Source organism: Lagenorhynchus albirostris, chromosome 12, assembly GCF_949774975.1.
Source record: "Lagenorhynchus albirostris chromosome 12, mLagAlb1.1, whole genome shotgun sequence".
NCBI classification, from domain to species: Eukaryota; Metazoa; Chordata; class Mammalia; order Artiodactyla; family Delphinidae; genus Lagenorhynchus; species Lagenorhynchus albirostris.
In genome coordinates, this window is record NC_083106.1 from 79,658,012 (window position 1) to 79,675,275 (window position 17,264).

The following is a 17,264-nucleotide window of genomic DNA, read 5'->3' on the forward strand; positions in this document are numbered from 1 at the left end:
TCTGAGCAGAGCCTGACACTAGAGGGTCCGTCAACCCTGTCCCACTCTAAAGGGGGCAACAACGAAGATGCAGGACGACAGAGGCAGCCAAAGGCCATAGAGAACTCTTCCCAGAAGAGTGATCTTTCCTAAGGGTCTGGAAAACACAGCCTTTCAGAGAATTCTTGAATCTGGATAAGGCCTCCTTCTCAGGGTTGTTCTCAGTTGTCATACATAACACCTCTTTATACACGTCTACTCCGACCATAAACATATAAGATCTAGATGGCCTGCCGTCCCCATCGGCTTCCCGTCCCCGTTTCCAGCAAGGTTTTCTCCACACCTTAAATTTGCACTTCAGACCGAGGATCTCAGTGGCTGTTACCAGGCTTCTGTCCTGGGTTACACGGGTTGCAGCTGACAAAGGGCGGGGCAGCCTCGACTGGCTGGGCTCTGGATGGAATGAAGTCTACGTGATTTCTCACGGCCGTCAGGCGTTTGGAGCGGGGAAGGCTCACTTCAGTATTTCCTAGAGCCTATGAAAACAACTGGACATCTGCACAAACTCACACACTTACATCTGGGGTTTCTCAGCATCACTCACTGCAGAATAGGGACCTCAGAGGGAGGGGTACTATTGGACCAAACCCTTCTGAAGAGCCAAAGCTCTAGCACTTGTCAGATTTTGCGTCTGTCCATATGGCTGTTGGGATGGGAAACTTTCTAAATATGCCCTCGGCTTCACAGGTCTCATCACTGATGTCATTTTAGCATTGAATTTACTTTTTTTTATTTCTGCCTTTAAAAACTTCACTAGTTTTAAAAGATAGGTGTGCAGAGTGAAAAAGAAAAATAACAACAACAAATCTATGAGCTTTACGATAAGAAAGACCTAGATTCTATTGACAGCATCATTATTTGCTATTTATGGCCCTGGACAATGTCTTCAAATCTCAGATATCTCATTTTCTCATTTATAAAATAAACAGAAACATCTACTTTGTTGGACGATGGGGAATCATCTTTGTAAACTACCTTCAACTATAAAATAAACAGTAGCTCTCCATGTTATTATTCCAAGCCCATTACCTTACTGTCCATGAAATTCTGATAACTGTGGTGCAGTGGTCATTCTTCTAGGTGTAGCAAAATGGTTTTGTATCAGTCTACAGAATGTGAAGGCCTGATATTAAAGGGTTGGGTTTTTTTGTTGTTTTGATTTGTTTGTTTGCCTGTCAGCATCCTGCACTGGCCATGCTCCCCAGGTCCACTGCCACCGTTTGAATAAAGGGGCCCCCGGCATCCGTCGTGCCCAGCTTCATGTGCTTGGTGTCCTGTCACCTTGGCCACAGCAGACTGAACCGAAGATGGGCATCTGAGTCCAAAGCAGCCTCTAAGGACCTCTTTATTCCAGGATCAGTAACCGCTCCCTTAATCTATGGCCCACCTGGGCTCCCTCATTAAATTCCACCCCCCCACACAAGAATCTCTGCCTGCCTCTGGGCTGTAATCTACCTTTGCCCCCATGTCATTTATCCGTTCCCAGCTTCCGTTTCTCCTCACCATTCAAGGGGCCTTTCTCTGCTGGAGCTCCCTCTTTCCTTCCTCCCTCCCTCCTTTCTTCCCTTGGTTCATTCGTTCCTTTCTTCCTTCACCTCCCCCCCCCCCGCCCATCCCCATCACTTGTCCTCCCGTGCCTCAGATCTCACCACCAGTTCAAGATGCAATTCTCTTTTCCCTGCCCTGGCATTTTCCCTCTAACTTGGTATAAGGTCCCTAGGGCCACAGTTCTTCTTGCTACAATTATTTATTTATTTATTTTGCTTTAAATATTATCCTTTTAAGTGAGTAAATTTTTTAAAAATTAAGAAAATAGTAGCACATTAAATATGAACTACTATTTCTAGCAAAGTGGTAGATGAGATATTCTGAAAAATCCTTTCCCTCCCCAATACCTAGAAATGATGGGAAAATGACAACAAATACCTGTTAAAATACAAACCTATGTTCACAGGAAAGAAAGGAAAATCCCTGTGGCCTAAAGACCAAGAAGGGACTGAAAACAGATTGCTAAGTGAGTTATGAATGTCTTGGGAGGTTCTGCAGATGAGAAATTTAGAGCCTTGAGTCCAGGGTCAGAGGGGACTTAGAACTGAAATCCCTGCATGACCCAAGACCCTTGGAGAACAAGGGACAATGTGGGTCTGGGTCTAAGTCCTAAGAGATCTTCACTGGTGGCATTGATTTGCATAAATAAATAAACAAACAATTAAAAAAATACAATGCATATATTTCAGGAAGATGGAGAATGCTTCCCAAATGAAGATCTAAGATGCAAGAAAAATGGTTAGCAAAGAAACTAGAAAGTATGCGGGTTACTCTAAAGCATTTAAAAAAATAACATCCAATAATGGGAGAAAGAAAACAATATATAATTAAAACACTGGACAAAAAATATGCAAATGGTGGAGGGATGGTAAAGGAGCTAAAGTGTATAGAGTCATTTTTTTTCCTCTGGGGGGAGTAGAAGTAATTTTAACTTTTAGATTTATTACTTAACGAAATATATATTCTTGAAACACTAAATTAGGCACTAAAATCATAGAAATAATATAATTTCCAGAATAATAAAGAAATGAAATAAAAACAATTTGATTCAAAACCAATCAGGAAAGAGGAAAAAACAGAACAATAAATATTGAAAACATAAAACAAGATAGTAGAAAGAATTCCAAATACGTAAGAAATCAAAATAAATGTAAATGCATTAGTTAGCCAACTAAATGATACAGATTGTCAAATGAGAAGGAAAAAAGAAAATCTAAATCCAGTTCTATGATGGTTACAAGAGATATAACTCACACATAACTCATACCCTTTAAGAGAAAGATTAAAAATAAAAGGATGTGAAAAGTTAGACTGAACACTAGTTTAAAATTTGTCATGTAAGACAAAATAGACTTTATATTATTAGAGATAAAGAGATTCACTACATAAAAATAAAGAGGTTAAATCACAGGGCTCTCAATTCTAGCTCTACTGCCTACTGCCCAGTAAAGTTAATAGGTTGCTTCATTTTATTTTATTTATAAAATGAGATTATTAACTGCTACACTCCCTGAGCTGTTACAGCACTCATGATATTGTGTGCTGTATACATGTGTTACGCAGTCATGGCAACATATGAAAGTGACACGTGAAATAGGTGAAGTTTCGGAAGCACTAGTTTTGAGTGAAAGGATATCGTATCCATTTCAAATAATAGGATAATTACCACAGAAATATGAAGATTTTCCTGAAGCACCGGTATTTAACGTTGATAACCAGAGTTCATGCTTGGTGACCATTAAAACTGTTAGCTACCCATCCACATAATACTGCCAGGTTTATAATCAGCAGTCAGTTCTCCAACATGCAGATATAAACACATAAACACAGAAGATAAATAGAAACTTAAGAATCTGTTAGAAAATTCCCATTTTATATGTCTTGGCATAAAAATATAGTAACAATTTGACGGCCTCTCAAAACAGTCACCCTGCTATTTGATCGCTAATAGAGCACAGAGCATCCTACACATAGCTGGTCTATGTGGTAATTAGAGCACATCAAAGACAAAAGGGTGGCATAAGTGGCCCTTGAGGAAGCCCTCATATGCTGTGGAAACTACAGAGCATTGAAGCAGAGTCAGTCAGTGTCTTAGCAAAGGAGTGGGTCTCTTACACCCGAGCCTAGCCTGAATCCAAAGCTGGTACTTCTGGACATCGGTCATAGCCCCAGAGTGAATGCACTGCTCCTGGCCTCTGTGTCGAAAGCCAAGATCACAGCTACAAACATATCCTGTACCGTGAACAGGAACTGGAAGCCCAAAGTTGAAATTATTTTCTCTTTGAAAACTATTCCTAGGGAATAAATTGGTTGTATTTGAAAGCTGCTTTAATATTGTCGATTCACTTTAGGATTTATCACCTATGTTATTTTCCTTGCACTTAAAAGATGTATAAACTTTATACCTTTCTAATAATCTATTACACTGAAGATGTGCTGTTAGCAGTACATAAGTTATCGATAATTTCTTGTATATTGTGGGGAAAATAATAATTAAGCAGGGAGAATTATGTTCTTATTTTATTTAACAACGGAATAGTAAATTAAATGTGTAACTTCTTTTAGGATAATTAAATCAAATTGGAAAGTTATACTCACTGTACACAATCAGTTATGATTTAGACAATATCACAAATAGACAATATCACAAATAGACAATATCACAAATAGACAATATCACAAATAGACTAACATGTATTACAAGTAAAGTTATTAATATGGTTTGTTTTTGAGCTTTCAAAGATTTTATTTCAGCTTGACTAAGATACGTTTTTACACCCTCTTCCAAACACACACTGACTTATTTTTCTCATTGAAGAAAAGTTTCTAATTATCATTATCTACAATTTCCATTGAACATGCTCTTTAAAATCTTTTAAATGTTAAAAATGATCTAATTTAATCCTAAGAGAAGAAATAAAGCTACAGGGAGATAGATTTCTACAAGTAACAAAAAGTCACGACGTACTTTACAACTCCATGTGTAGAGTAGTTATTTTTTCCCAATTGACAGACATTGTCTCTAAGATCTAATTACACATGATCATTTCAACAAATAACTCCCATCTTCATAAGATATCCTGGGTTTCTATTCAATTTTGAAAACTTTATTATAACTGACCATTTTTATTGTTTATTATACAGGAAGCATTTCCCTAATACTCTGCTGACCTTCCCAGAATTTAACTAAACGTATCTTAGTAAATCTAAAATGAATTGACAGAGTAGAACAGTAAGAACAAAGCAGGCTGGAGCTGTTCAAACTGGACCAGCGCAGCTTCCCCTTAAACTGTCTTAAAGGTTTGCAAGGCACGCCCTCACCAGGAGAATCTACTCACCTGCCCCGAGAGCTCTAACTGGCTACTCTAAGGACTGTCGTGTGACTTACAGCCATAAGTCAAGAGTATTTTGTTTATGTTACGGATATGGTGCGGTATAACAATTCAGATGCGTGGCACATTCAGTCATAAGGTATATTAATAAGTATGGTTTAGTAATTTTACCATAAAGGTAGAGAGCTTTTAAAGGGCACATGGCACAGTCTTTCCACCTCTCTACAGCTTTAATCTAGTCACAGGAAATAATAATGGTCCACTCATCAGTCTTGGACAATTAAAACGAAGAAATGCCATAAAAGAAGCCACTAGAAGATCGCCAAAATATATTTCCTTTTTCGGATATTCAGTATCCAGCATCTTTCACTGTGTTCCAGTTTGTTCTCTCCTCCTCATCAAATCTCCATGTCATTTTCCTTTCTTTTCAGTACTTTTGTAGATCTCAGTAGACTTTGTTTTTCTATAGTACACCAGGAGAGCATGCGAAATTGTGTGGCTAGCTCTAAGAACTCCCTCTTGGGCACTCGTGACTGTATTCAATGTCAGTAGGCATAACAATGAATAAGTATATAAAATGAAAGCTTCCTTTAGTATTCTGAGCTGTTAATTGCTCAGATGATTTTGCAGTTAAGTATTTTTCAAATGCCATCACAGAAAATCCAGATTCTTTTTACATGGTATCCCGTATTCCCTTGCTGAGTTGAAGAACTATCGTGAAATAAAGGGATTTTCTGTAATATTTTTCAAGCATAATTGCAATAATAAGATTGATTTTCTGGAAGATATTAACCTAGGCACTCATTCTCTATCACAATTTAAAATATCAAGTAATTTAACCTACAATGTTTTAAAATCCCCCAATAAATATAAGCGTATTTCCTTCAGTATACGCTAATTATTACACCTAGTGACATCACCTTCCAGATTTGAGTAAATTTACAGTTGCAAGATTAATATTTGTGTATAGAAGACAACTCCTCTTAAAAAGCTCTCAAGTCTTTCAAACTACGAATGTAGAAAAAGATAACTGCTTTTGAAAATATTCTTTCAAAAGGAGATGATAAAAAGACCAAAAACTATTTGCATCAAAATCCACTTAGATATAGAAAGGCAACGTTACAGATCAAGGCAAACCTTTGTCACAAACGTGAATGCTACTGGGAAATTGTTGCTTTTGACAGAACTTCTAAAACTGTATAACATCTGAGAGCAATTATAGGATTACGCTTGCATTTGCTTTTATAGCTTGATTTTGTATAAAACATCTGAAATTTGTCTGCCTGGAAAGAAATGGTTATATAATAAAGATGAAAAAAAAATCAGAGCTATGTCATGAAAATTCAGCCTCTTTTTGAGGTGAACATCTTCTTTGATGTTAAAAAAAGCATAGAGCACTCAAAAACTCAACATATTCCTTCTGGGCTTCTAGTATATGTGCATTTTTATCATCAATTATGCCACCTCTACTAATATGCTTTGCATGTTTTGTGGTTGGATAAGAAAACATTCTTCGAGGAATATTTAAGCCAATACGAAATTAAAATTGTAACTCACGTGCAGAACAAGTCTGAAAAAGTAGGAACTTCAAATCTTTATTGATGTTTATTATTTTGAAGTATTAAGTGTTGATTTTGTCCTGTAAGAATCATCCTAGAAATTACTGAGATTTTAAGTAGTTTTAATCCGTGACAACAATTTTAGAATAACTTTTAATTCTTTATATCTACAAAAGGTTAATTACCCTAATATAAACATTACAGCGTATGTTTTTCTACTATAGTTCCCTGTAGACAGAATCTTTGAAAACATGAAGTATGTTTTAGGCTATTTTGAATGAAGCATTTAGCATGCATCTGGGGGGAGAGATGCCCTTTTTCAATTCACACAGAAACATATGGTCTAGCTGGTCCATCCCCAAGTGGTCAAGGTATTTTTTGCCTAATCATTATCTCAAACACAAAAGATTCAGAATATGGCCCATGAGTTCCTAATATTCTGAAAATGATCTTTTAGAGATAGATCATCCAAATATATTTGTATTTTTCTACCTATACACATCTGATAAGTGCTTAATTTTATTTGTCCCCCAAACAGGCTTTTTAAAGCCTTCCGTACAGCCTTTTATCTCTTAGGCAGAAGGGTGCTGATTATCTAAAACAGAATTTCCCAAACTTCACTCAAAAACTATGCAACACATTCATGGATGTCCCTGTGAAATAGGCATCCCAGAATGAAATAACTTTGGTATGCGCTGGAATAAGCAAAGATAAACAAGTTGTTAAAAGAGAGAATGTCTCAAAATGTTAAGAACAATAGCGTGTACTATGAATCGTTAACAGGAAAGTGTAGCAAGCAGTGTTTGGGAAACGCTGGCCTATATATCATACTGTGCAGACCACTGCTCATTTCAGATGTGCTTATCTTGACATCTTCTTGGTTCATAGCATACTTGGATAGAAGGCGTCAAAACCATACGTGGTACTTTACACTCTACGGTTCTGTATGATACTGGTAGGATCAAGTCAGTGGTTTCTCCCTGTGGTCCTTCAGGAGGACAGTGGACACTTGGCTGACTTTTACGTACTGAGCACTGTCTTCAGGGGATGCTACAGTGTCTTCTAAATCCTTCTAATGACTTCCAGATGAAAACCCATCCAAGGCAATGCATAGTAAAACACTTCCTGTGTCACGGGAAGATGTGAGTGAAGACGTATACCCCTGAACAACACGGGTTTGAACTGCATGGATCCACTTACAGGGGGATTTTTTCAATAAATATAGTACTTATATTTTCAGTCCATAGACCTTTAAATAAACTAAGTGTGGGGAAAATTTTGTGTTCAGTTAGAGATCACAATATGTGGAATCAAAAGAACTAGGGTTTGAGTCCCGATTCTATCCTAACCATTGTTCAAGGGTCAGCTGTGCAGGGAATCAGGATATAAAAGCAGGTTTCAAACTCTTAAACAGATGATAATCTCCTTGAGTATGCGGCCTAGATATTATACTTTCACGAAGTCTTGGAAAATAATAGCCTTTATGCTTGATAGGAACTCAAAAGTTTGCTGGTACCTATTATGAAATGTAAATACATCTATTATTATATTGATCACATTTTTCACGTTTTATCCATGAACTTGAATAAATAAAATTTTAAAACCTATGCAGATGTTAGTTACTAAAAAAAAACACAGAAATGCAAAGCAGTACTATATTGAGAAAAATCATTACTCATAGTGTTATAAGAATTGGGAATATTTAAAGTTGAAGAGCCTGCAACTTTTTGATGTCATTTTTCATCACAAACCCTCCTCTCAGGTTTTTACCATAGGGCTGATGGTGGACCCAAAGTAACTCTGTGTGTGTGTGTGTGTGTGTGTGTGTGCGCATGTTGGGGGGGGTGTACATGTGTGTCTGTGCGCCTGTGAGGATATTTAGGGGGAAGAACATACATACATGTAAGAAGGAAGACCTGCCCCTCCCATAGCTCATCTTACCCTCTTTGCTCCTCCTAAGTGTTCTAAGAAATCAAACATGCACCACATATGAAGAATTCCTGATCTAAAGTACGGGACTACGGGAAAATACTTCTTCACATTGGCTTCAGGGGAAACTTGTTTAGCCATTAGCTTAACTGACTGCATTTACATAATCCACTTACGTAAAAATAACTGAGCTCAAATGTACTCTAAACCACAGAGAAGGGAAAGGGAAGCCGGAAATGGGGAAATGCCCTCAGAAAACAGATTTGTCATTAAGAAATTTATTTGCACCCTTCCTGGGTCTACTCCATCCCCACCACCTTCAATACGTAATAAAAGTTATATGAATCAAGGAGGCAAAAAATCCTCTATCTTCTGCTTCTTGTCATGATCTAGTTATAGTGAGTGTTATCTGATAAACTAGCATTTTCCCACAGAGTAACCTTGGCTCCAATCACTACCATGAAGTTCTTTCTCTTCCTTTGTATGAAATCATAGTTCCTTGTTGTTGAGGCCCCTACAATTTCTCTGTTCTTTGCTTTCTTCCTCAAAAATCATACAGCCAAATTTTCCCTGAAGAACCTATTCTCCTGAAATTTCAAGAGAATGACAGTGGACCCACATAGTATGCTCACAGTTGGTTGGTAACATGAATTCTGTATATTAGTCATTCTTTACAGCATAGGACTCAGGGTACGTGGCTCTATTGTGAACATAAAATTACTTCAAGATTTACGGTTTTGCAGTTATTGAGTAAATTGTTTTTAGCGACTAAAAGTGAAAAAAGTCTTTGTTTAAGCCCTATTTATCAGTATTCTTGCTAAACCGAATAGGTTTTGAAACATAATATCTTAATAATATTTCAATAGAAAGGAATTGATTATAATCGTTTTTACCCCTCTATCCTAGCAGCTCAATACGGTTACATTCCTCAGCTCTTTTCATTCTTTCTTAAATTTTAGAGAACTTAATATCCTATTAGGACCAGATGCTGAGAATATTCAAAATAGAGATAAAACGTTCTCTTAATGTCTTGATCGATCGGAATTGCTCCTGCAGAATCTCAGTGTGGCACTGTTAATTAACAGTAAGATAATTGGTCTCAATTTGCTTCAACATGTGAGCTAGGTGCAGAGAAATCCAGGAACACGGAATGCCTCAGGATACATCATCAAAACGTGCGATCATAAAAGGCTTTTGGAATATTAGGAAGATAGTTGCTCCTGTTTTGAACATTTATATTTCTTGGTCCTCTCATCAACCCCAAAGTGCCTTCAATGAAACTTCTACTTCTGGAAACTACTTAAGAACAAATATAAAACATGCCTTGTCCATACTGAGTCTGCTGTACTGAAAATGGCGCCAGATTCCTGAGGTCTTTTCCCTTTCGGCAGGGTTATTTGTCTTGTGAGAATCAAGATAACTGTCGGTGATTTAAACAAACTTCATGCAAACTTCTTACAACTCCCCTACTGTAGAAGAGGGGTGTGTATTTTGTTATCACATCCACCTGAAGGCGGACCAGCTGCTATGTGATTGAAGGCATGATCAACAAACTACAGCCTAGGGGAAAATGCAGCCCGCTCTCTGTTGTTCTGTAAATAAAACTTTATTGGAATAGGGCTATGTTCACTTGTTTGCAGAGCTTCTGCACCTCAGTGGCAATGTAGAGCGTCGAGACAGAGATTGTCCTGCAGAGCCTGAAATATTTACTTATGGGGCCCTTTACAGAGAGAGCTTTCTGACACTGGACTAAAGAATGCTTTGTGGATTTAATCACTTTAGAAGGAATTTTAGAGCAATCTCTAAAATATGACTCTGGTTACAGCCCCATCTTATAGTAAGTACCAAAGAGTCCAGGCAACGTTACACAACAGTGCATCAACGCCGAACTCACTCTAGCCCCAGTAGTTTCAATGAAATGTTTCTGCTACTTGACCTAAGCTCTGTTTGAGTGAGAACACTCAGGAAGCGCGGTGCATTTTTACCCGGTTTGTACACACAGTGGCATCCACTCACCTGGTCCTGCCCCTGGGCCGCTCAGATTGCTCGGACAGGAAGCTGGTGCTACTGGTCCTGGAGATGGCAGACACGTCGCTGACGTCACTGTCTGAGGATCTGGCGGAGACGCTGTCGCAGCTTCGGTACTGATCTGTATGTACGTTATACTAAGGATGGAAAACAAGAGAGCGTGAGCTCTGTCATCGGAGGCTGGCAAACAGAGACACACATGGTTAGGCTAACGGCTACTCAGCCCACATCAAGCAAAAGTGCACTTTCGTAAACATAGGTGTAGAGTCTAAAAGGACCCAAACGCTAGCATGATACATGTGTTCCAGTATCACAAACCGGCCCCCTTTGAATGGTAAGGAGTGGTTTATAAGGACTGAATCGTAAAACGAGAGTGTCAATGCTTGGGTGGAAAATGCATTGAATAAATGATTTGCACATACTTAAGACCTCAGAATTGTATTATTTATTTTTTCTAGTATATCAGTTCATCTTCCCTTGCCTGGGTTTTCATCGTTGCCTACAGATTCTACTCACCTTCTACTCTATCCATGGGGTAGACTGCTTCCATCTGTCTGTGCTTCTTGAGTCTAAAACTTATATTCAATTTACCTACACACTTTCCCTATGCTAAGACATCACATTCTTTCAAATGTAACCAAAAAACACATCTCTCTGCAAAAAAGCACTGACATGAGAGCAGAAGGATTGTGCCAAAGACATTGTAGAGAAGGAGGTAAAGACGGGACTTTGACTTTCTTGCTATTATGGCTTAATTAGTTATTTTCAGGTTTAAACTATCAACTAAGTGCTGAAAGTAAAAAATGGATTCCTATTAAAATTTCAAGATACACTATATCTCATATTTAAATGTGTCTTTATATTTGTCTCTAGTATTCATTACCTGAGGTCTTAGAAAGCATTAGGTGAAAGATGAAAACTTGTGAAGGTTTCAAAGCAGTTAATCTACTCTTTGTTTCTACTTCACTCAGTGCAAAGAATCACACAGTGAAGAGCTTTATACAGTCTCTATTTTTATCTTTCTATGTGTGTTTTAATCATAATAAATAGGAAGGTTATATAAGTATCTACAACTTTAAAATAACAAACATATACTTGATTTTCTATTGTTAGGTACTGGAAGGTAAGATAATATAACTTCTTATATAAAATAAAAGAACACATAACTAAAGGGACACATGACCAAACATTGGGTATTTAAGTTTCTTATCAAGCATTTATGTCCTAAGGTGTGAAAATATCAAATGTTTGCTAAACTTGTAGAAAAACTCACCCATCCTCTCAGTTCCATATCAAATGAGTTTTAATATATCTAAAATAATCCGAACACTCTATTTCTAAAAATTTGTATAAACAATTGTCTTGCTAAAGAGTACTAAATAAAATGATGCTAAATTGTAGCTCTGTATATACAAAAAGAACTATAAGACAATAATACTTTTTAAAAACTTCTAGAGAAAGGATTATGTTTATTTAATAATCCTTCAAGTGTTAGTAGCTCAGGCCTAGGGTATTTAAATGTTAGTTTTAATTTTTCATCTCTCATGTGTATGTTTTGGGCAAAGAATTTCACATCAAGCATGAAAACAATTTCAAATTCATAGAGTATCTATAAAATTATCTTTCCAAAGAATTTTTTCATAATTGCATGATCTGTTTTTGAAAGCCATGTGCTTCATTATAATCCAAAAGGACATGCATATATGCTATTATGTTCAGAACTGAGCTATTTATATAACTTCATGTATGATTTAAAATTAATATGATTTATGATAAAGTAACATGATAATGTTTTAGCACTAAATTCTTTCGTATCTGATAGCGTGGTGCTGACTGACAGGATTCATTTCAATAAGAACTGTTTTTTATTTACAGAATAGATGTAAAAAACAGGTTCACATAGTGGAATCTGAATTTAATTCTGTTACTGGGGCACAAACCTATTTCCTATATTACTTGTTTCTGAAACTATTTTGCTACGTAAATATGTTATGTGATTATGATAATGTCTCCAAACACTGAAATGATAGCTTGTCCATGAGAGAATATGAATGAATTGGTTTCTAATACAATAAAAATTTGCCCAGCTGTAAGAGGTTTTCTGGCATGGCGTGACCCCAGCACAAATTCTCCCCTTATTTGACAAATGCCAATAAGAAGCAGTGTAGACTATAACATAAGATCATGTAAGTGTGCATGGAATTATTTCTCCAACTAAGCAAATTCTCCGTTTCTATAAATCATGGCTTCTTCTCCATTTTGTCTATAGACTTTTGCTATTCCAGCCATGAGATAAAACAAGGGATTTTAAAAGATTGTCATATTAAAAATCTTTTATATTGGAGTAAAGAATAACCCACCATTCTGACACCATGTCACAGTTTTCTTCACATTGGTTATTTGAAGGAACGGAAAGGCTTTTATACTCACTTTATACTACTACATCTACTTATTTTCAACATCTGTTAAAAGTTTAAATAGTCACTTTGAGTTTTCATCAAGCATGATTCTTTAAATTTCCTATTTAACAATTAAATATTTTAATAGAAATACGTTAATTATATTTTGAGAAATGTAGCCTCCTCAGGAGAAATATACACTGATCACATAGCAGGGAAATTTGTCCTTGACGTGAGGGGAAGCTCTCATAACAGGGCTGCTATTTTCATAAGTAATAATAAACTCTTGGTAGCTGCCTACAAAAACCATCACGTCAATCCTTCTTGCTGTTCTCGGGTTACAGAAACACAAGTACTCTTTAAAATGTGAGGCCTACGTGCAAATTCACTCTCCAGTTATGAATTTTACTCCATCACCAAGGCATGCGACTCTGTCTAACATCAGTGAACAATTAGCACAGTGTCACATTTCAGAGACACGAAGTTTTGTGTTTTCTCAAAAGCTAAGTTAGTGCTAATTCCTTACTCGGGATGGAATTAGGTTCATTTAATACTTTAAAGGAGATGTCAGGTTTGAAACATCTTAGGAATTATACTACATGTGTCTGGTAATTCTTTGCCCTGAAGAAAATCTAGTTCTGTTGGTGTTTGGTTATAAATATTTTGAAAGCTGTTAACCAATTTCTAATTTGGCAGAATTTCAACTAAGGTGCATTACTTCATCCAAAATGCCAAATGGATTAAAACACTAAAAATAAGTCAATAAAGGAATAAAGTTCAAAATTTAATGTACATTAAATTTATGAAAATACTGGTTCTCAATTATATCAATAAAAATAGATCTTTGTAAAGTAAATTGTAAAAAGGTTGAGGTAAAAGGATAAATTTAAGAAAGAAAAAAATGCGAGAGGTTTAACTGGAATTGCTACTGGAAACTATTTAAAAATTTTATTGTAAGCATTCATTAGGAATCTTAGAATTGCAGAGAGTACTTACCTTTTACTTAACATATAAAATTAAAAATAAGCTAATTATTTGTTATGTTATCTTATATATTTTTCCTGTCCTATAGTCTTATGTTTGTAAAGATACCATATCTTTGATCTCACACTTATCAATATAATTTATAATAATTTTATTTATGTAATATAGTAGTATCAATGTATGCAGTAAGAGCAATAGTAATGTATTTGAAAGTAATGGGTTTTTTAATATTTAAATGCAATGAGAGAGGAAAAGGAAAAGAATGTCTGTGCAAATAAGGAAGGAATGATAGAATATGATAATGTAACTGCATGCAAATCAAAAGCCATAGAAGAATCTCTGAATCAAACTGGAGTCATGTGTACATTTCATTGATGTCAGAAGACGAACGAAGGGCATCTAAGTTCCAGATCAGGAGTTGGTGGGCTCACCACTCCCTAGAAAGGCTTTGTTAATGTTGGGAAAGCACCTCCTTTCTTCTGAGGGGGCCTCAGTTTTCATGAATCTGGTAAATAAGAGAGGTGGAATTGAAGATCATTTTGAGGTATTTTCAAGTTCTAAATTTCTACCCATCAGAGAATTTGGAATTTCCCGACCAAGATAAACCTACTTTTTTTTTTTTTTTTGCGGTACACGGGCCTCTCACGGTCGTGGCCTCTCCCGTTGCAGAGCACAGGCTCCGGACGCGCAGGCTCAGCGGCCATGGCTCACGGGCCCAGCTGCTCCACGGCACGTGGGATCTTCCTGGACCGGGGCACGAACCCGTGTCCCCTGCATCGGCAGGCGGACTCTCAACCACTGCGCCACCAGGGGAGCCCGATAAACCTACTTTTGATTTCATTATGAATATGTGTTAGTGGTGATTTAGACTTCTAGGGGACTTCATTTTATAGTTTATTTTTTATTTTGTTTTTGATCAATGGATTAATGATGTGAGGCCTAGTTCAGAAAAGGCTTTCAGTCTTTTTACGCTGATTCTTTATTTATCTCTTTCTTGTTTCCTGCACCGGCTCTGCCTATCCCTGCTGTTCTATTTGACCTCGTCCTTTGACATAATGCTAAGAAATTAAGAAAACATTTCCAGCTTTAAAGATCGTTTCTAAATAAGAACATGCAACAGTGGAGGAAGCAAACCTAACTTATGCTGCTTCCTAATTCTTACTGCATTTGTGGTAAAAGCAAGCAAAAATGATGATGATATCCATAAAGACAGACAAATAGCAGATGAAGTAATAATATCATAAAGAACAAACTGGAGGAAAAACTATGTGGAGCTGGAATCAGCAACTCTGCAACATCAAGATATTTTGCTTACTGATTTTTTTTTTTCTTTACTGATTTTACTTTTTAAAATACTGTTTCAGACTCCTTGGGAGTTAAGCCCCGCTGAATCACAGCGACCTTGGACGTTGTCCAGTTGCAACCCTTCTGCAACTAAACTAAGATATAAAGTGATAAGATGGCATCCAGCACATATGGCTCTATGGTGGGCTGGTGACAAATCAGATTTTGTCACCACCTCCATATTTTTGTGTTAGTCCCTGAATATCTGGCTATATAATGAACAACCTCCAATATTTAAAAATGAGTAGGCTTTTCTAGGTTCATATAACAAGCTAACAACGTTTTATTTAATTTTGAATTTCGAAAAGGTCATTACTTCCAAAAGTATTCTTGACATCAGATTAAAACACGGGTTTTCCTGTAGTGGCTGCTGCCACTTTTGTAGTATTCTAAAAAAAAAGGTTTTTAAATAAAGCAGATAATAAATTTAAAATTGCTTCATGAAGTATAAAATTCTATGCATATTTTAATCAAAATTATCAGATGCTAGTTAGCAGTTTATAAACTCCTTATTGCATCCATACAAAATAATATTGAAATAATATATTGCTTCATGAAGTATAAAATTCTACGCACGTGTTAATCAAAATTATCAGATGCTAGTTAGCAGTTTATAAACTTCTTATTGCATCCATACAATATTGAAATATAAATTAAATTTTTATTCACTTGAAATTGTGTGGATCTCAGTTTCTGAGACTTTGAAATCAGTTATTTTTCTCACTAAAGACAGATCAATAAGAAATCTCACATCACATAATTTCTGTCATTCACTAAGAAATCTCCCTAGGAATATCAACCTCAAATAGTATTTAAGAGTATAAATCTATATCTTAGTATTTAAAATACAATATTAAGTGATATTCACGCAATAAAATGGCTTCACATATCTTGCTTATTTATGTGAATTTGACCACGACAATCGATCATCAAGTGACTTTCATATCAAGTATTTTCATTTTCTTTTTAAATAAAACATTTAATCCAGGTTAATAGACAATATGTTACTAAACATATCTTGTGAAAATATCAAGAGGAGAGAGGTTATGATGCAAGAGCATCACCTGAAGGATAACCTCTCTCCTGTAACCTGGTGCTCACTGGTCCTACCTGCTACCCATAATGTACTTTTTTACCAGGGGAACTATTGGTTGGTTACTGGTTTTACCTTGGAGTATTGTTCGCGATCAAGTTCTCGACTAGAACCAGACCCTGTTGTCTGCTTAAATCGATGCACTTTCATTTTCATCTGTCTCGTTCGCTCCTCCACTACTAAGCTTGCTGCAAAAACACACAACGGGAGTCTATTAAAACACCGAAGCACCTCTGAGGAACCGAATGGTTTAAGATTGCAATGCTTTTGATACGACTTCAACCAAATAAAATTTCGAAATCACACGATTAACAAAAAAAAGGCAGAAGATACAACGCTAGCAACTGTCGCTCTAAAGAGGAACGTGACTCAAATCACACAGAATGGGGGACACAACGGTTAGTAACAAAAGCTAAGGATCCTATGTCTTTATCGGATATGAAATAATCTCAGTTCCATTCATGAGTCATTAAGTGAAACCGAATTTAATTGTGAAAATATGCTTCCTGTTGAATGAACTGGTTGTTGCTTGTACATATAGATAGAACACATCACACAGAGATACACGTGTTTATTTACATGCATGCACACCATGTGACACCCTCAGCTGCAGGAGTCACTTAAAAACTCTTGTAATGGAAGAGCGCCTGCTTTTCTGAGGCATTCTTATTAAATCCTTCATTTCTACCAGCCGCTTTTCATGAATATTTGCCATTCTTAAAAATGGACTTGCTAAGAGAAAAGATTTGTTTTCTATTTCTGAAGAAAACATAAATGAAATTCATACTTTTTGAAAATGTGATATAGAACTTTAGCTCTTTAATTTAAATTTGTAAATAAACATGTGTGTTCCAGTTATGCCTTTATCATCTCCTAAGTAACAGGAGTGATTGTTTAGATGGGAAGAATTACAGCCTTCAATAAAGTATGAGCTATTTTAAGTCAGAATCCATCACAAGCAGCTTGGCTTTAAAACCCTGCCTTTAATTTTTACATTCTTACAAATGAA

At 36.3% G+C, this 17,264-nt stretch overlaps 1 protein-coding gene across 50 annotated transcripts in view; it reads right to left on the reverse strand.

The window, feature by feature from the left end:
* Nucleotides 1-17,264, reverse strand: part of RIMS1 (regulating synaptic membrane exocytosis 1) — a 472,981-nt gene that overhangs the window by 82,401 nt on the left and 373,316 nt on the right. For 33 of the 50 annotated variants that reach the window (XM_060168206.1, XM_060168205.1, XM_060168204.1 and 30 more), the window contains 2 exons: nt 16,331-16,443; nt 10,424-10,572 (listed from right to left, as the gene is read on the reverse strand). The exons of the other annotated variants lie outside the window; for them this stretch is intronic. In XM_060168206.1, the coding sequence (XP_060024189.1) occupies nt 10,424-10,572; nt 16,331-16,443 (262 nt within the window). The remainder of the gene's footprint in view (nt 1-10,423; nt 10,573-16,330; nt 16,444-17,264) is intronic. 50 annotated transcript variants of the gene reach the window in all.